Source organism: Phragmites australis, chromosome 19 (genome assembly GCF_958298935.1).
Source record: "Phragmites australis chromosome 19, lpPhrAust1.1, whole genome shotgun sequence".
NCBI classification, from domain to species: Eukaryota; Viridiplantae; Streptophyta; class Magnoliopsida; order Poales; family Poaceae; genus Phragmites; species Phragmites australis.
Window position 1 is genome coordinate 826,732 of NC_084939.1, and position 21,397 is coordinate 848,128.

Here is a 21,397-nt window from a genome sequence, read left to right on the forward strand (position 1 = left end):
TAAAAGCGTCCTATAGAAGAACCGAGCGGTCGTTGTTTCATAAAAATCAATCATCCACTAAAATAGACGACGAGAAATTGAGAATTCGCCACGATTTGCAAGACTGCCCATCCGCTAGCTGGATATGTCCCAAGGTTGTTGTCTTCCAGTTATAATATAAGCCCCCTTCTCCACCAGGCCAGCTACCGCACCGCACCCATTCCACGATTTGCTATGTCCATCCGCAACCTTGGGAGAGATCCACTCGGAAAGTGACTTCCTTGGCTGGTAATTAATCTTCACCCTGTCTCACTCTTCTTGACGAGCTGTCTGTGATATTGTTTGTGTTCTTCCATATGCAGGGGGAGACATGGAGGAGGTTCGAGTTACTTGTTCGCTGGGCGCCATGGCCCCTCTCCTTGTGCAACTCCGTCGATTGATGGAAACCGAGCAGAGTTTGCCACAGGGCGTTCTTAAGGATGAGCTCCAACATCTCGTAGAAGATCTTGAAAAAATAAACACCTCCCTCCTGGATCTTTCAGAGGAGGATAACCCTTCCTTCATGGAAAAGTGCTGGATGAAGGAGGTGCGTGAGCTTTCTTATGACATGGAGGACTACTTGAACACGGTGTTGCACTCCAATGCCGCCGGTGGTGTCCGCAAGATTCCTTGGATCCAGACTAAGAAGAACCGGCGGCGCCCTCTGATTGTTGAAGACATATCACAGTTCAGGGCTCGTTTGCAGGGTCTGGGAGAAAGACACGAGACATGCAAGCTTGCTGGATTGAGGGCTCGTTTGCAGCAGGATCCGATAGAAAGACGCAAAAGATGTCAGGATGCTCTTACTGGTTTCCAAACTATCGTCAACTCTATGTTACAAACTCCACATTCGGTCCTTGACGATCCCATGAACAAGCTCGTCGATTTGCTGGCTTTCGACAGGGAGCCAAAGCTCAAGGTGGTACCTATCTTTGGATTTGCAGGTGTTGGGAAGACAACACTTGCCAGAAGATTGTATCGTCACTATGGGGGGAGGTTCCACTGCCGGGGTTTTCTACGGGTGTCTCGAAACCCAGATACCAGGAGGCTTCTCATGAGCATGCTCTCACAAATTAAGGGGCCACGGTCCCAGGGCGCCTTTTCTGATGTGCAAGCCCTCACCGACGACATCAACACACATCTAAAGAGCAAAACGTACGTACCTTCATCTGTTGTGTACAAATGCAAAACACCCTGTCTTAGTGTGCTACGGTAACTAGACTGCAAGATCTCAGCCTTTTCCTGAGGGTTATTTGTGGGTGGCCGACGGTTTAGTGCATTCCTTTAGAATTCAAATGACCGAGGGTATTTCTAGTGTAAATAGGATATTTTCCAACGGTGAAAACAGAATCACCGATAAAACATCACTGACTAATAATTCCAGACAAGACTTTTGGTATAAAAAAATGTATAGCAAATGAACGAAACCGTCGGCCACTTAAAAATAAAACTCTTGTTTTGAAATCTTGTAGTCAGCCCGCGAAGTTGCATGCTGTGGTATAACATGGTATCTTACCCTAGAATTGTAATATTTGAAGTCAAGCTATTCATTAAATAAAACTAAAACTTTTATGCTTTTTTTCTTAAGTTTTATGATATGTTTGAATATGATTCAATATACACATTGCTACTTGTTCTAAAAAAATGAATGTAGAGTTTTTTTCATTATCTTCGGTTTGATTTAAAATTTGCAGTATTTTATATAATTTGTCCATTAATCGTGAGAGATAATTTCATATCTCAAAACTGTCGTCTTAAGAAACTATATCGCAAAACTACACTTATGTTGTCATTCTATTTAAGAAACTACACTTCTGAAAGTGTAGTTTTGTGATACCGAGTGACAAAAAAAGTATAGTTTTGTGATACAAATATCAACAAGAGTGTAGCTTTATGATACGGAATGCCGAGAAAAGTGTAGTTCTATGAGAATAATTCTTAAAAATATAGTTTTGCAATACAGAGTAACAACAAAAGTGTAGCTTTGCAAAATTGATCTTTAAAAGTGTGATTATGTGATAGTTTTTACAATTTTATTGTAGTTTTGTGAAATTTACTTTATAATCAAATAAAGGTCAAAGCTACACTTTGAGTATTGTATTGTTGTCCACGGGGTCAAATATATTTGACCGATGGGAGTAATATAGAAAGGATGCCCATGCCAGTGCTAAAAACTTTACTAAGGGCCAATATACTCAAATTTATATTTGACTTTTATGAAGTTTGGAGATAAATGAAGTAGTATGAGGTAGATGCCGTTTATGTGCTAGAGTAATCTAAACCGTTATAATTTTACCCCACCAAATAAATGGTTTGGATTTTTTATCGACTAATGAGAGAATTTCTAGAACTTTTTTGTCACAGTTATTTTTTAAAAAAAATAGTATTGACGTGGTGCATTGATTGTATAGCTATGAGATTTTTCACAACTGCTTTTTTCTATGGAAGCTTAGAAAACAAGCATAGAGCAGCACCCAAATTGACCCTATTGTTGGAGGCCAACCAGAGGCATTTGAGGGCATCTGCCGTGCAAGATGCTTATATATGTGTACTTAAAGTAATTCTCTGCAATGTAAGTAGGTGTTTTGTGGTTTCTTGTTCTATTAATTGGTGGTTGTTAAATGCTGAAAGCACCCATTTAGCGTTGGTGCCTTGTTGATGGCCGAAAGCTCTGCAACTCAACTTCACATGTTCTTCTGGATAGCTTTTTTTTTTTTTAGATCAAGGCTCCTTGCGTGGCCTTCATTGGAGGCCATGCGGGACGGGGGATCAAACCCCCTGTCGGCTCCCCTCACTCTTGGAGGTTTGTCACTGGGCTACAAGCCTGTCCGCTTCTTCTGGATAGCTTACTCTGAAAGAGTTAAAGTATCATATCTACATAGAGCAGAATATCTCTGTGAATGCACTACCTATGTTTTTGAGATTTTTGGATATTGCTTAATTGTAGCAAAGTTGAAATGAATGAATAACAGGTAATAAAAATGATGGCAACAAAATTAAATGCTACTAAAATTTAGTATATTGAACTAAAACAGAAATTAATCAGATAGGAAATATATAAATGAACGGTGTTCTTGAAAAGTCGGTTCACGCTTCAGTAAAGTGTATAAATTTGATAGGTACCATTGTAATGCTAACAGCATCTGTGTGAGAGCAAGCCATGGCTGAGTGTGTCTTTTCTAGACCTGAAACCCTGCATTAGTGATCTAGAAAGTCAAGACATAACCTATCACCGTTCACCTCTCATAACATCACACCTAACAGTGACACCTTCCACATTTAACTAGGGCACTAGAATGTGCAGCCAACGAACACACATCCCTCGTGGACTAACCTAATAAAGAAACACACAAATAGAGGGAGATGAAGGTGAAACATGATCTTAATAAATGGAGATTTTGATAATAAAGTGATTGTAGAGTAAACCACTAGTGCTGCCACGCTAATTGTAGCTGGGTTAATACCGGAGGTTTTGATGATGAGGGCGGCACCGTAGCCTATGCTACTGCCAAAGAGGTGACAGAGCGCAGAATTTGCAAGGACATGTTGCACATCCTCTTTATTCTCTTAGACACCACATGCATTATGCCATCTAATATGCGTAGGATATCAGAGCCAGTAGCAATGTCTCTGTCACATGTGACTCAGCTCCGAAGGTTAAGGGTAACTGGGACAGCAGTAGCCATGGATGATCAACAGCTCTGATACAAAAGAGGTCACTAAATCATTACGAGATAAATACGGCTAGGAAGAAGGCTAGGCGGCTGCGGCTTGGTTGGATTGAGAGAGGTTAGGGTGACAGAACTTTAGGAAGAAACGAGAATAATTCATTCTTCTTGCTTAACTCTAGAGTGGGCGACTGTCGAAAACAAATGACTGGCCAGGAGTTGGTTGGCAAGGTGGCCAATGCGGTCTCTGAGACAAATATCTGATCTGTTTGGCTATATTGGCCGACTTGTTCCAACCCAATGGACCATGTCATATTTGTTTAGCAACCTGTAACAATATGTTGGGCAATACAACTGATATAGAATGTTTCTATAATATATTCTTTCTTATCTTGATTGTGTTTGTTTAGCTTTTGCTTTTTGCTCGATTGAATATAATGTACTTCCCGTGCACAAAAATATTTTGCAGTTATTTGATTATAGTTGATGATTTGTGGGATACGTCAGTGTGGGATATCATCAGCCATGCTTTTCCGAAGGGCAATTTTTGCAGCAGAATAATAACAACCACACAAATTGAGGATGTTGCTTTAGCTTGCTGCAGTTATAACCCAGAGTGTATATATGAGATGAGACCTCTCAGTGATGATCAATCACAACAATTATTCTCTGGTAATTCGGAAGTGATGAAAGAAGCTGTAAACCTTATCTACAATGATCTTCCACCTCATTTGAAGACATGCCTGCTATATCTTTGTATATATCCTGAGGACTACACGATCAAGAAGGATGATTTGGTGAAGCAGTGGGTAGCTGAAGGTTTTGTCATTGAAGTAGAAGGGCAATACATTGAGGAAGCTGCAGGGGGTTATTTTGACGAGCTTGTGATCAGCGGAATGATCCAACCTTTAGACACCAATTATAATGATGAGGTGTTGTCATGTACAGTTCATCACATGGTACTGGATTTTATTGCATGCAAATCTATGGAGGACAACTTCATCTGTGTTGCAGATTATTTCGAAACAGTGACAGGACTTCCTGATAAGGTTCGTCGACTTTCCATGAAGTTTGGAGGTGCAAAAAGTGCACAGATACCGGGAAGCTTCAGAATGTCCCAAGTTCGGTCACTTTTATTTTCTGGATTCATCAAATGTGTGCCATCCATTGTGGATTATAGGCTTCTTCGAGTTCTGGTTCTTCATATTTGGACTGATCAAGGCAAGGCGAGGTTAGACCTTGCTACAATCGGAGAACTATTTCAGCTAAGATATCTGAATATTGAATGCAATACGAAGATCAAGCTTCCAGCCAAGATTCGAGGGTTGCAACACTTAAGGACACTGAAAGTAGATGCAAGAGTAACTGTTGTTCCATCAGATATTGTCCATTTGCAGTGTTTGTTGCACCTCCACCTTCCAAGCGAAGCTGATCTGCCCCATGGGATTGGCCACATGACATCACTTCGCAGTCTAGGGTATTTTAACCTCAGCACTAGCTCAAGAAACAATGTGTTGGACCTCGGCATGCTGACCAATGTGCAGGATCTTCATCTGACCTGTTCTCCAGCACCGTCCAACCGTCTGGTTGGCAACATGGAACGTCTTGCCTCAATCCTGGGGAAAATCAGCAACCTCAAATCTCTAGTTTTTTATGGAGCTTCTTCAAGCGAGAACAGCTCTTTTGATGGCTTTAGCACCGTGTCCCCTGCTCCTACCCTTCTTGAGAGGCTTGAGCTGTCGCCGAGGATTTGTATAAATTCGAGCCTCCCCAGGTGGATCCAAGAACTGAGCAAGCTCCGCATTTTAAAGATTGCGCTACAAAACCTGTCGAGCAATGATGTTGATACCCTCAAAGCATTGCCTGCCCTTGCTGCTCTCTCACTGTATGTGCGGACTGCCCCTGCAGAAAGGATCATCTTCAACAAGGAGGGATTCTCAGTTCTCAATTATTTCAAGTTCGTTTGTACCGCACCATGCGTGGGATTTACGGAAGGAGCTATGCTTACTGGACCTCGGCATGCTGACCAATGTGCAGGATCTTCATCTGACCTGTTCTCCAGCACCGTCCAACCGTCTGGTTGGCAACATGGAACGTCTTGCCTCAATCCTGGGGAAAATCAGCAACCTCAAATCTCTAGTTTTTTATGGAGCTTCTTCAAGCGAGAACAGCTCTTTTGATGGCTTTAGCACCGTGTCCCCTGCTCCTACCCTTCTTGAGAGGCTTGAGCTGTCGCCGAGGATTTGTATAAATTCGAGCCTCCCCAGGTGGATCCAAGAACTGAGCAAGCTCCGCATTTTAAAGATTGCGCTACAAAACCTGTCGAGCAATGATGTTGATACCCTCAAAGCATTGCCTGCCCTTGCTGCTCTCTCACTGTATGTGCGGACTGCCCCTGCAGAAAGGATCATCTTCAACAAGGAGGGATTCTCAGTTCTCAATTATTTCAAGTTCGTTTGTACCGCACCATGCGTGGGATTTACGGAAGGAGCTATGCTTACTGTCCAAAGGCTCAAGCTAGGTTTCAGTGCTAACACAATGGAGCAATATAGCCCCGTAGATGCTGGCTTCCAGCACTTGACAGGCCTTGAAGTGTTCTCTGCAAAAATTAGAGGTGCTGGTGGTGACGAGTCTGGCAGAAAAGCTGTACAATTTGCATTGGAGGAAGCCTTTAACCAGCATCCAAGTCCTCCTATCATCAACATACAATTGGTGGATTGGATTTTTGATAGAGATAAAGAAACGAGTACAGCCTCACAAAAGGAAAAACACCAGACTACAGAAGGTACACCAATTGTATATAACTGCAATACTATTTTCTCTTTTTTTTTTCATTTTTCAGTTCATATACTTCTTTTTATTCCAAAATTAGCAATAGTATTTAACAGTTCAAAATTCCAAAATGTTTGATAGTCATCTGTAGGGGTAGATATGGATCGGATACGAATCGAATAGTCCACTTTTCACATTGCTAACCATAATATGAATACAAATACAAATTTGAATATCCTCAAATGAGAATACGAATCCGCATCCGAATACGTACTAGATTCAGTTGTATACGAATATCCTACAATTTTACCAATAAATTGTGAAATAATAAATTTATTTGATACGAGCATGATGGTAATTCAATATAAGGAGCTTCATTTTTAGTGGATTGATCATCTACCCTAAAGCAAAGAGCCACTTTTAATATAATACCATGACTTTAGATGATTTTGGACCATTGGATGGGAGATAAAAGGTCCAGATTTATCGCTACAATATACATGATACAATACCAAACAATAAATAATAGGTTGAATCGAAAGAATTAAGTAAAACAATAAGATAAAATAATAGAACTTTATGTTACTCAAATATATATTCCTATAAAAATATTTCTACATATTCGGATACATATATTATCTATATCTATATCTATTTCTGGGAAAATAGATTCGGATATATCCATATTCATATCTGGGAAACAAATTCAGATATATCCATATTCGTATCCGTCTGTCAAATGGATATGAATTTTTCTTACCATATTTATGTTTGGCTGAATATGGATATCGGATAATATGGATATCTGCAATATATTTTTCACCACTAGTCATGTGCACATACTATCGCATCTTTTTCTCATGACTTTTGGACATGCTTTTTTCTGGTGGATTCCTATTTTATTTAATCCTTTTATCGTGAATTTTGGTTATTTCTTAAAGATATCGCTGCTTGGCTGCTTCTATAATTTTGGAATTATTAACTACAATCAATAAAAAATTGAACGAAAGAGAGGTGAAAGAGAAATAGGGAGAAAGGGAAAAGTTTTATTCTTGCATAAGACACAACCTTGGTGTGCAAACCAAGTGGCTATCATGGAAAAATTATACCGAAAGAAAGGTCGTATCTAGGTGATGATGACTACTGGATAATTACTATATCTAGGCACCCTAAGATTTTCCGTAATTCTTAAGACATACCTTTATCTCTGAAAAAGAATCTCTAGATGAAAGGAAACTACTGATAGATACTCAGGATATCCTGTAAACAGAAAAATTATCTCCAACAATGGCAAGAAAGACTTTAGATGATGTACGATGCCTCCATATATATACAAAGCCTGAGAATCCTGTGGAGGACAAGAGCGAAAGAGACGAGCAAGCCATTAGAAATCACACAAGCCAGAAGAGATCTAAAACCAAATAAGAAAATCACCAACTAAATTTAGATCCATCTAAACTACACTTACGAAGCGTACCCATCAGTGCTGAGCACGCAACCAAATACGAGCTGGTTCCATCAGCCTGCCGGCTTTAGCCACCCAACCAATCAAACCCATAACTACTAGTAGGAGGTGGATGGCTCAAATATGACTTCAGACCTAGGGAGGGTCATTCGCCAAACAACTGAAATTTTGCAGAAATACACTCGATAAATGATAGCAGTTGGATGCTGACCCAATTGTCCAAAACCATATTCTACTATTCATTGCCTTCCTCCATATACTTCTTTCTTGTTATGCAAATGCATTCACTCCACCCGCCTCCTCCTCGCGTCTCCAATGATGCTCAGATCCATGACCACCGCCCGCCACTTTGCTAACCCAGTGTTTTCGAGCCAGTGCTCTATAGGCTCCGTAGAATGAAATTATATATTATGTCCATATGCGGTGTGAGCGTTAGAGCATTGAGAGGATCTTTTCATAGTATGAGAGGATCAGGAAGGGCACACCTCTGTGCCTCCCTCCCCTGCCAGCACCCTCTTGCTGCATGCAGCACCAGTGCCATCGTCATTGCCTCGTTGTCCTGCCACGCCACTGCCCACAATTCGGTCGTCGCCCCATGCATCCCTTTAAGCCCAAAGGACATCACCCCGATCCCTAACCCCTGCTCCAAACCCTAAACATGCACCGCAGATGTAGTGTGTAAGCATCGCAGAATGAAGTAAGAAAACTATTAAAAGATAACCCACTGCAGATGCCATCAGTGGATGAAGGCAGACGACTAAGATAAATATATACCCATTCAATATTGTTTTTAGTATTACAGTGTCCAAAAATAATACTTTATGAGAATGGTTCGACGGCTTAGCAACGGGAGAGAGCTTAAATGCAAATGCAAGGTACAAGTTGAGCATTATGGGAGAACCTAATCTAGTGGTAACACAAACCGATATATATCATGCTTGATTTGGGATGAATACAGAGTCCGTACCTTGCATTATCCAATTTACGGTTGTCTTCCTTTATTTCTCTATCTCTTTTGCATTTTGTTTTCATTTCACATTGTACTTGTTATTTATCATAATGTGAACCAACACAAAAAATGCAGAACTCAAGGAAGTTGAGAGCAAGCCAGCAGTAGTGATGGAGGATGCTTTGGTAAGCGCATCCACTGGGGCCATGAATTCTATTATAATGAAGCTCACGACTCTAATGGGGGAGCGGTACGCGAAGCTCAGAGACATGCAGAAGGAGGCGGTGATCCTAAAGGACGAAATTGATGAAATGGATACTCATCTTGAGCAGCTGGCAGGTATGGCTGAGCCGAGCATAGAGTTGAAGGACTGCAGGAATCAAATGAGAGAGCTGACGTACGACATTGAGGACTACATTGATGATCTCATGTTCTACTTTGACAAATGCGCTCACCAGGCTACTAGTTGGTATCCTGAGAAATGGGCTACACTGCAAAAATTCATTGACCAGATTCGAAACATCACCGGACAAATGGAGAAAGCAGGCCTAGGAAATATGGCGTGTAAGACTGAAATGCGCGCCTTGGGATCAAGCTACTACGTGGCAAGTGAGTCACTGTTGTCCACAGTCTCTGATAAGGGAATGGGCCTTGTGGGAGTTGATGGCCAGCGAGACCAACTTGCAAGGCGGCTGATCGATGGCGAACGAGAGCTGCAAGTGGTATGCATATTGGGGTCTGCAGGAGCAGGCAAGACCACACTTGCCAAAGAGGTGTATAATATGATCCAAGGGCGATTTGAGCGCCAAGCATTTGTAACTGTGTCCAAGAAGGTTAACATAAAAATGCTTCTCAGAGACATAATATCAAAGCTTGGCTACTTAAGATATTACCACAAGAGGTACGTACGTATAGTTGTTGCTCATTTTTCATCAAAGAATTTTAGCTGTTGTTTATTGAAGAGAAGATTATATAGTGTTTGATCATTTCGTTTCTAACGTGTGAAGATTTCGAGATGGGCATTATCATCATCAAAGCAACCTGCAGTTGCATTGAGCTAACCTTTGAACAATTTTTAAAAACTGATGTCGAATGATCCAAAACGATAGTCCTACTACCTTCCTTTACAAATACATGATACTTTTAAACAAACATGCATAACTAGGCAATCATGTGTTTCATATAAAATGTGACAAAAATACTACCCCTCGATGATATCTCAATCGCAAATTAATAACGAGACCCGACGTGGAACACTCCCTCCATCCAAATTTATAGAGAAATTTTACGGGATCTAAATTAATATGAGCCATCTATTTTTAGAGTCCAACAGTCTAAATTAGTCAGAATACTACTCATTTCTCACCGGTAGTATAGGTAGTATATGTGAGCAGTATGGTAGTATTAGGGTTATTTTAGGGAGAAAAATATGTGGTATGAAAGTAATTAACTGCAGTTATATGTCTCTAAATAAAGTAATATTTTATTGCCGTTTTAACATTTATAATCTGTATTCGGCATAAGAGTTCATTTGCTACCCATCGGCTAGGGTTAGCGATTCGACGTTTGCGGCGTCGATTTTTCTATTAGCAAAAATATGGTGGGTAATTTTAACAAAATTATCATAATTACCAAAATATCCAATCACGTGAATTGTCGGATTAGATTTATACTAACTTCTACCTTTAGATAGTATGGATCACCATAAAACAACTTAATTTATGAGGAACCATCTCTTGTTGGGATAGTAGAGGCACCTCTTGTTGGGATAGTAGAGGCATGAGTATACAAATCTAGATGGCAACTATTTACACAAAAACGAGTAGCTTCGGTGATAGAGGGCATACTCACGCCCGTGTGAGTGTGGTGGGCATGTGGTGTGCACACAGGCATCATCCTTGTAATAAAAAAAAGGTTTGCATTTTCTTCAAAACTCAAACTTTGTATACTTCAATAAAAAAATAATCTAACTATGTCTAGGTTTAGTGATACAAAAGTAGTATAATTAGTTCTTTCCATGCACATTCACATGGTTTACGATTTTCTACTTAATAACAACTTATTGCAAGAGAATTTGGGACAAAGTTCTACTTAGACTATCGTGCCAAAACAAATCACGGAGTAACGGAGGAACTTTGTGAAAGCATTTCACAGGGGAGTGCTGTGTCAAGTATTTGCAAATAAACCAATTGGTCAAAAGTGTCAATTATTTGAAAGCGAAGGTACTGCTCCTATACGACGTTTTGGATGTTGTTCCGGGCAAACTTTCAAAACTTGGACTATCATTACCTTTCAAAACGTGTTTTACAAGTATATTTGAATACATAATAGTGGTCAAAGTTGTACTTTGAAGATCTTATCTTTATCTAGATCTTCATGTATGTATGACTCTGAGGGAATAGTTTACCGGGAATGTCCGACCAAAGGGGTCTTGGTCTCTCCCCTCAGATTTATCAGCTGATAGTATTTTTTTCACCAATCAGGTTCTAATGTGTATTAAATATGCCCTAACTTGTCAAATATTTTTAATTGATAATAAATGAGAAATGTACATTCAGGACTGAGACAATATACAAAATAACATCTATTTAGAGACAGATATGATTCCTCCGGCCAAAAAGGGGTGATGTCTAGGCCACATACGGTCAAACTATTTTAACTTTGGCCAGCATTATCTTAATGAATATTCAGATTAGACACATGAAAATAATAAAATATATTTTCCTTCAAAATTGTTTCATAGCATTATAATTTTATCAGACTTTTACAAACCTAAAACAATAAAAAAAACTCATGGTCGGAGTTATATTTTGAGATCCTATAGATGTCCAAAATATCACCTTATTTTGCACTTCCTTTGATCCAAAATATAAAGATGTTTAATCATTTCCCACCCTTTACCAAATATTAATCATTGTGCACTCTTGGGAAACTTTTCCATCTTTTCCCCCTACTTTTCCCTTACTTAATTGCACTTATAAATGAGCTCTATTACCACATCTTTGTTTCCATGACTCTCAAGTACTCTAGTTAATTGTTGAAGAGTTGTTTAAACGTTTATTTTTAATCTAAAATAGAAACAAGATAACCCATTAATATCCTTAGTCTACACCAGTTCCAGCTCCAAGAACTCATTCCATAAATCCTTGGAGCCCGAGCTCTATCCCTACAACACTGAGATAGGAGCTGATCATATAGGACAAGGGAGGACTTGGGAAATCTTAGATCGGGATGGGGTGCTTTGTCAAGCCTAGTAGAGGCTGAATCAAGCGGACTCCTGAGCTTAAATTCAGTGACAACAGAGTCCGACCAGCGCTCTTAGGGACTGTTTCTCAGCCAACAAATACTTTACCAATGTTTGGTATTACCTTCAACAAATTGGCTAGCATTTGGAAGGACACCAATCTTTGGTATCACCTAAAAAATTTGGCAACACCAAAGCTCCTGCAGTATCATTGCGGGCAGAAACCAGGGCGTGCTTTTTGCACGCCCATGAATTGGCGCAGCCACTAGGAATCTGCTAGGATAGGTGACAAGCTGTGGTTAGCTGCATCAACTTTTTAACATTTGGGTGACCACAGTTGAAATGAAGATATATCCTAAACCGTAAAAAGGATTTGAGATCCGTTTGCACCATAATATTCGTTGTAATTAAATCTATAAAACAAGATTTCACTTGACTATATTTTAATTAAAAAATAATTCAATGAAATGTGGAGCCCCTGTCATACTAACAATTTTGGAAAGCTTTGGCATGGCTAGGATCTCCCAACATCATTTTTCTCCTCAAATTTTGGCATTGCCCACAAGTTAGCATGGTTGCACACTAAACTCCAAAATTTTACCAATCTTTTGGTGTTGCCCGGGTTTTGGCATTACCAAATTTTGGTTTGGCTCACTTCGTTGTAAACCAAACAGGTCCATAGTGATCTAAAGGAGACAACAATGGCAATTTGGCAAGTTTGGCAGCTTTGTGGAAGCGGCAGCGACGACCAGAGGTCAGAGGCGATAGGATATGCCTGTGAGAGAGACTATGACAATACAATATAAATGCAAATACTTGATGGTTCATCAGTATCGGTTTATCAATTACCGTACGTGATAACATTTTTTATATGGCTTTTAAATGGAGTTGTCATTGATACGTGGAAACTCAACGAAGGTTCTTGTTTCTCTTATACATTTATAGTAAGTAGAAAGAAGTAAATGGGAAATAAAGGCAAAAATATATCTGGAAATCAAGTTTTTGTAACTATGAATACGATGCTAGTGAAATTTGACAACATAAATGCTAGCAAGTGAAATCAGATGGCTAGGGGGTAACTGAGAGATTGGAATTTAAACCCAGGAAATAGTTAATGGTTTTTCCTTCACGAAATAGCACTCGAGTGTGGTGTCCTAAAGCCTATTTTGCCTTATGAAAAAGGGAGTAATAAAAACCTTGCAGCAATAAAAAAAAAACTACTGCGAAGGGTTTGACCACCACCATTGCCAGTTATATTTCTTTACGATACGTAATCTTTCTCTGCAACTAACCTTTATATATATTTCCTGCCAAGTACAACAGTGTGGCACCTCAGCCCCACTGGTGCCGCGTACTGCTAATAAATTGCCTTCAAAATATTTGTATTTTAGGTACCTCTTCGTGTTCGATGGTGTATGGTCTGTTGAGATGTGGGACGCCCTGAAACGTGTTCTGCCCGATTATGGTTGTGGAAGTAGGATAATCATCACAACCTGCGTCAGTGATGTAGCTGAATCATGTGTTAAACATTCGTCCAATTTTATACATCACATGGGGCCTCTCGCTTTTGAGGATTCGCTGAGCTTATTTCGGAGTATAGTATTTGGGGCCGGAAGAAGTTGTCCTATTGCACTGGAAGATGTTGCAGAGAAAATAGTGAAAGCATGTGGTGGCATACCCTTGGCAGTAAGTGTAATAGCCGGCGTATTGGCCAGTAAACCTGCAGAAATGGCAGAGTGGGACATGGTTGAGAAACGCATGGAACTGGCAGGGGCGGATCCTCTCAGTGTGGACGGGATGAGGAAAATATTTGACATCGGTTATTCCGATCTTTCCCGGGATATGAAGAGTTGCCTTTTGTATCTGAGTGCTTTCACTGAGAACGATGTGATCAAGAAGGATCGCCTTATAAGTAGATGGATAGCTGAAGGATTTCTCCCAAAAAGAAAAGAGGAAACTTGGTTGGAAACAGGAGAAAGCTACTTTCTAGAGCTTATCGCCAGGAAACTGATTGAACCAGTTATGTGGGAAGATATGTTTAACTTGATTGACTTGATTGGATCAGTTATGTGGGAAGATATGCAGGAGAGGGAACATTATGAGATGCCCATGGGTTGTAAAGTCGGTGGTTTCGTTCATGATTTCATCACATCCCTGTCCAGTGAAGAGAATTTTGTGACGTGGGATATTGAAGATCCAGCATGTATGCAGCATGATGTGATTCGCCGAATCTCCATCGCTGGGTACAATAACCGATATGCATTACAGAATTTGTTTGATGAGGAAAAAAATATCGATCTACAGAAAGTCCGATCGCTCACAGTTTTTGGGGGAGTTGGAGTACCTCATCTTTCGGCCTTCATACATGTACGAGTGTTGGATCTTAAAGATTGTGAGGTTATGGAGGACCACCAACTGGAAAGCATTGGACATTTGTCTCTGCTGAGATACTTGGCACTTGGACGGACCGATGTCCAAGAGCTGCCAAAAAACATTATGGAACTAGAGCACTTGTTGACCATAGATTTGAGGCGAACCTCGGTGAGGTATTTACCAGTATTTAGAACTGCCAAGCTGGTGTCTCTGCTTGCTCGTGATTTGGAACTGTCGAGAGGAGTGGGAGAAATGCAAGAATTGGAGGAACTATCTAAAGTCCATGTGGGTGGTAATTACTCACTGCATGATGCGGCAGAGCTTGTTAATAAGTTGACGCGGCTGAGACTGCTTGGGGTAAGATTTGATGATACGTTGCATGCGACCGAAACCAACCGACAGGGATTGAAGCATTTCCTCGAGGAGGTGGGAAAATCAAACCTGCAGTCCCTTACTTTTTCTCGTTACCCCTGTGATCTGTTTGACTTGCTGCTGGATTGTTGGGTCCGCATAAGGCCGCGTCGCCTCCAAAATTTTACGCTGAAAGTGGGTGGTGGATATGTCTCAGAAGTTCCACAGGAGATGGCCTGCCTTATTGCCCTTACGCGCTTGGATATCAAAGTTAAGACAGTAGAAGCAGAAGGTTTCCGTGCCCTCGGGAACTTGCCTAACTTAGTCTTGCTCGATCTACATTCAAAAGAAGGTACCAGAGGAAGGTGTACCGTCAGCAAGGATGGCTTTCAGCGCCTCAAGGTGTTCGTGTTCGGGTGTTGGGATGGTCGGATGGGGCTGCAGTTTGAAGCAGGAGCCATGCCGCAGCTCCGAACGCTTTTGTTTCGCATGCTAGTACGTGAAACAAAAACTCGATACGGTGATTTCAATTTTGGCATCCAACACCTCTATTGCCTGGCACGAGTCCATGCCAGTATCGATTGTTCGCGTGCTACAGCTTTGGATGTGGAAGCTGCCGAGGCCGCCATCAGAGAACAAATATCTAAAATCCCCAACCATCCAGTATTGGAACTGGAAAGAAGACATAAACGCGATATGGTACAGAATCAAGAGCAGAAATCTCAAAAGTGACGCTCAAGTCAGCCACCGTATGGTCTTCATCCTCTGGACTGCGGGACTGTATCTTCCATCAGCTCATATCTCACACCGTTCCGAAAATCTCTGCAGGAGACATGCAGAGAACTTATTTGTTATCCGTTTTGCTTGAGTTTTCTATTACATTACGGTGCATTTTTTTGCCGGAACGGCATGAGCTCGGCCGGAATCAATTAAGAGAGGGAGCAGAGAGTATTTACATGAGTTTCAAGCACGGTCTAGCCCTCACAAAAATAAAAAGGAGAAAATAGTCGTTAAACGAAACTGTAAGCAGCTAAAACAGCAGAGCGCTTGACCCTAAGGATAAGGTTGTCAGCCCATTGAAAAGACTGTCCGTCTCCTTTGGAGGACGTCTTCTACCATTTGGTTTGCAACTTGATTCGGTGTCCTCGTTAAATTCTGAAAGGTGTGACGGTTTCTTTTCTTTCATACATTCCACCAAATATAGATGAGTACGTCATTTGGGCGTGGTCGTCGAAACCTCATGCCACCATTCCGCCACATTGGCATGAGGGCCTGCGGTGAGCTGAGGGAGGTTCATATGTGTAGAACCGAGAACAACGACTAGAATAAGGTGAATATGTGTCTTACCAAATTCTTTTGAATCGAAATGACCTTCTCCTTTATTCCACCCAACGCACCTCAACAACTCAAGCGGAAGTAAAATCTGGAGAGAAACAAGTTGCAAAAGAACACAAAGGAAATCATGGCTCTCATGGTTATATATGAACCTTAGGTTCCAGTGAAACTCAGTCCACGAGTTATCACCATAAAAATATTGCAACTTGAGGAAATAAACTTTCAAATCAAAGACAAGATCACTGGTAGAAGAGATTCTCCAAGTTGAAGATCTAGAGGCAAGGGAATTCAAAACAAACTTGGTATGTGAATTTTATTCCTGTAGCAACAAGAAGAACAACCTCACAAGGTAAAAAAAAAATTAGCTCAAGATGCAAAACGAAAATTGCAACAAAAATCCAAAAACTTGCAATCAAAACAACGAACCCGATAGAAGGAGACTAGAAGGAGATGAATTCAAGCACATGGGGGAACCAAAACTTCATTTCATAAAGAGGACAACCTTATTTTTGGTAGAATTACAAAATAATTTACTCACAAAAAGCTCTCACATATTACAAAGGCTAAACTCTACTCTCTTCTCCTCTAAAACGTATCTCTCAAGGCTCAAATAGCTGACTCAACCTCCCCACACAGTCATATCCCTCTATTTATAGGCCTAGGAAGGTAGCTTAGCCCTAAGCTTACTTGTTCCCAAAATACTCCTCTCTTCTTATGACCTCCTATCTACCTTCGGAATATTTTGGTCCATTTTTCGCTTCATCCATCGTACGGACATGGTGCCTTCACGATTTAGCTTCGCCTCAACGCAAGCTTCACGATGATGCCACGTGCACTCCTTCCTTCCACAGTTTTGAGGTCAAACCATGAAACCGTCTCGCACGCTTTTCAAAGCGTGACACACCACCACCTACCTACACCTTCTTGCGATCTTTACACACAAGCGATCCGATGTCGACGCGTGTACTCCGTCTTGCGATCTTGATCGTCGGCAAGTCTCTCCCGCTCCCGATCCCTCGTGCTGCCTTGTCACTTGCACCGGCATCCCCCTCGCTTGACTTTGTCAACACGCCATCTTCATCCACCTTCTCATGCTTTGCTTGATCTCCATATGCACAGCAAGGACCACCCTTGACTTCGCCCGACATCCTCAATCATCCAGCACCAAGCACCCTGCATGACCCCGATCATCCAGCTGTCGACCGCCAAGTCGCATCTATCACCTGCACAACACAAGATAAGCAAACACATATCTCCAACTCTATTATAGATTAGTCCATAATCAAAATCCTCAGTCAATGCATATCTCAGAAAAATTGTGAACATCGGATGATCCATCGTCCACACCTCCTAAGCGCTGGACCATCCGGCTTGTTCAATTTGCCAGACCGGCCGTCTGGAATTCTCTCTGCAGGGAATGGTCCGGCGTACACAATTTCTCATCGCCGGACCATCTGGTGCGTTCATCTCTACCAAACAACCATTTTGCAATCTCTCTGCAACAAATGATCCAGTGTATTCTCCGGCGTTCACATCTTCCATCGCCGGACCATCCGGCGCATGTAAGTCCACCAGAGTCGATTTGCAACCTCTCTACAAGAAATGCTACAACATTCATTGTGCCCATCGCCGGATGATCCGGTGTGTACTTCGATCTTTGCTTCTGAGTTGAAATACTCCCACCTGTCAGCCCCCTTCCCCAACCTCTCGCGCTCGCTCTCGCAACCACCGGCCGAAACCGCCACGCCCACAACTCCGCAACGGCCCCTGCTCCCTCTCCACGCTATAAAATGGTCTCCGCAGCACCCCACTGCCCTCCCGTTCTCCCTTCACCTCGTCACCCCAAATCGCACCACCGCCATTGCCGGCCACAGAGCTCCGCCGAGTGTCGACCGTCGCAGCCAAGCCCTCTCTGGCGGTTCTGAGGCTATCATCGGCTTTGTAGGAACGCGATGAGTCTTCTCCGTCACCCCTCGACGCCGTTCCGTCACCGCACGACCTTTCCTGCCGAGCTCCAGTGAGCACCATCGTCACCCCACCGTCGCTAGCTCTCCCCGTTGCGCCCCGAGGCACACTGATTGGTTCTTCGGCATCGCAGGACCTCCGATAAGCTTCCCTGAGCCCCATTTTCGCTTCTCCGTCACCGCAGCAGAGCCCTCGTCAATCTCCGACCCCGTTGTCGCCTTCTCACCATCATCAGCCACCCCGAGCCCACCTCGACCGTCGTGAAGCCCTCGGTGAGGATCCTCATGCGCTCCTCTTTCTAATGCAGTACGTTTTGTCGAGATCCATGCCCGAACGCGCTAGATCGAGCTTCTCCGGTGATGCTCCGGCCATGCCTGCGGCAGCACCGCTGTTTTCCTGTCGCCGTCGGCAGCCAAACCCTCCCCAATCGCCCTGAGCCGTCGGATCCCTCCCGTGCGGTTGAGATTAGAAGTTTAGATACCCCTTCGCCCCTTTAGATCTTAGTCGTCAATTTTGAGATCAACAGTGTAGATTTAAATAGATGTATCCTAGCTAGCGCTACCACGTGTGCATGCCACGCGTGCACCTTCGTCCCACGTGGCACCGCCATATCAGTCCGTGTAACCTAGTCAGCATTATGACATCATGGTGACATCATTAATTAGGATTTTAGTAAAAAACAAATGCTTTTATTCTCTGAAATTAGGTCTTATTACAATTTAACCCCTAGGCATTTCTATTTTCACAAAAGGACCCTATCAGTACTGTTATTTTACATTTGCCCCCTAAAGTTTTACAGATTTCCATATAGGTCCTTGAAATTTTATAAATAAGCCCCTAGACTTTTCTGTTTTACCAAGTAGTCCCTGCTCTTTTACAAAAAGACTCCTGTAACTTCAAACCCTTATAACTTTTCCGTTATAGCTCCTTTTTAGGTGATTCTTGCACTCACAGGATTGTAGTAGCGAGTACTTTCCGTTAGTAAGCTTTTTATAGTGTTTTGCTACTGGTTGGTGTGTTGTTCTTAGAAGTAGAGGCTACAGGACCTTTCTGGTGGTGTAGAAGAAGCATGAGCCAACTCTGAAGCAGGTGTTATAGAAGGAAGTAGTGGATCATCCTCCTCATCACTGAGAGCTAGAAGGTCTCCATCTAAGAAGATACTTTCACCAATCTCTTTGTCACCTGCACACTCAAAAAAAGAACTAGCACAAGGAGTTGATTCATCAAAAGTCACATAATAGGATTTCATGATGGTGTTAGTATCAAGATTATAAACCCTGTAAGAATGACCATGAAGCGAATACCCTAAGAAAATCCTATCGGTAGAACATCACTTGAATTTGTCAAGATTGCCACGCTTTAGGATGAAGCACTGACAACCAAAAACTCTTAAATGGGAAACTTTTGGCTTCCTCCCAAAGTGCAACTCATAAGAAGTCAAATTCAAGATCGAGCGTAAGAAAATTCGATTAGAGATATAGCAAGCGGTGCTAATAGCGTCTACCCAAAAGTTTCTAGAAGTCTTATGCTCATCGAGCATCGTCCTAACCATCTTCACCAAAGTCATATTCTTCCTTTCAACCACACAATTCTGCTGAGGAACGCGTGAGGCAGAAGGTAGAAAGCATCAAAGAGATAGTTCTAGAAGTCGGTGCCATTATCACTGCAAATTGCTTTCAATGCACTAGGGAGTTCCTTGAACAATCTCAAAGTTAAGCTCTGAAAGTGTGAGAACACTTCATCCTTACTCACAAGAAAGAACACTCAAGAGTAACGAGAGTAATCATCAACAATGATAAGTACATACCACTTCTCACCCACCGAATGAACCCGAAAATGACCAACAGTGTCCATATAGAGAAGTTCTCCTGATCGTTCAGTCATCACCAGATTGACTGGTTGGTGAGATACGGCAATCATCTTACCATGCCGATAAGGAGCATAAATAAGGTTCTTCTCAAACTAGAGCTTGGGCATTCCTCGAATCAATCCTAGGGCACTCAAATAAGAAAGCAAATCAAAACTCATATGCCCTAGTCTCCTATGCCACATCCAAAGCTCAAAAGAAGGTTGAGAAATTAAGCATCAAGAAGAACCAAAGGACTCAGAAAAATCAGCTCCAAAAACTCTCCCAACCTTGAAAATCTGACAAATCAAAGCACCTGAAGAATCAAGAACTCGAGAAGTATCGCATTTGAAATGCACTTACAAGTCCTCATCTAGCAACTGAGATAGAGACAACAAATTGTATCCTAAATGCTCCACCAAAGCCACATCTTTGAGACTAAAACTCTTATTCATCCTTACCATACCTTTGACTTTCACCCTTCCTTTCCGATCATCCCCGAAAGTGATGTACTCATGTTGCTTCGTCGGAGTGAGGCTGGAGAATCATGATACATCTCTGGTCATATGGAGCGAACAACCAGAGTCAATGAGCTACTTGTTCTCCAGGTCTTCACCTGCCACCTACATATGAGAAGAATAGTATATGGATGGCTCAGTACTAGGGTTAGACAGAAACCTCTTGGGAATCCAGTACTGGGTCATCCGCCCTGAAGCAATAAAAGCCTATGCATGCAAATCAACCCTAGCGCGCTAAGGGAAAATACCACGATGAGGAAGACATGGTTCACCAAAACGCCACGACTCAAAACCTCTTACACATGAAACAAAACTATATGAATCATGGTAAGATCCACGTCGTGCAACACCACTAGGAGAGAATTGAACAGCACTGAAACCTCATGAGCAGAGAGAGGAAAAGGCTCATGTACATCAAAAGAGGGGCGATGCATGTCCCAAGTGCTCCAGCCCCACTCACTCCGCTCATCTCTCCTACGACGAAACCAAAACCCAACCAAGTAACCCTCTCTCTAGTAGTAGGTGCAATGATAACGTCTCTCAAGTACTCGACTGCCGGTCACTCTAGGCTCCCTCATAGGGGCTCTCATATTTGGTTGTGGAGCTCTCTTGGGTTTTTTATGGGTTATGGTGTAGCATTAATTTTTGACTTTTCAGCTTCTAGTGTAGTAGGTGTGGTGAAAGCAGTCTTCCCAACCCTATTGTAAGCTACCATCTCAAAACCCAACTCAAGAGCTAAACCCGCCTTATCAGCACACATCTTGGTCTTTACCAAGATCAAATTCATTTTAACCTTTCCCTTTGAATATTTCTCCACTAGAGAAGGGAGATACTCATTCTCGGCCAAAAGCTTCTCAGCTTGCCCTCTAACCCAGCTGAGTTTATTTGGAAAG

The 21,397-nt window shown here is 42.0% G+C and overlaps 1 protein-coding gene across 1 annotated transcript; it reads left to right on the plus strand.

The window, feature by feature from the left end:
- Window positions 1–78: 78 nt before the first annotated feature.
- LOC133900864 (disease resistance protein RGA5-like) lies at window positions 79–15,890 on the plus strand. Its single transcript, XM_062342125.1, has 6 exons — window positions 79–267; window positions 342–1,173; window positions 4,156–5,113; window positions 5,685–6,471; window positions 9,008–9,773; window positions 13,508–15,890. The coding sequence occupies exons 2-6, from the start codon at window positions 350–352 to the stop codon at window positions 15,570–15,572; spliced, it is 5,400 nt and encodes a 1,799-aa protein (XP_062198109.1). The 5' UTR covers window positions 79–267; window positions 342–349; the 3' UTR covers window positions 15,573–15,890.
- Window positions 15,891–21,397: the final 5,507 nt, after the last annotated feature.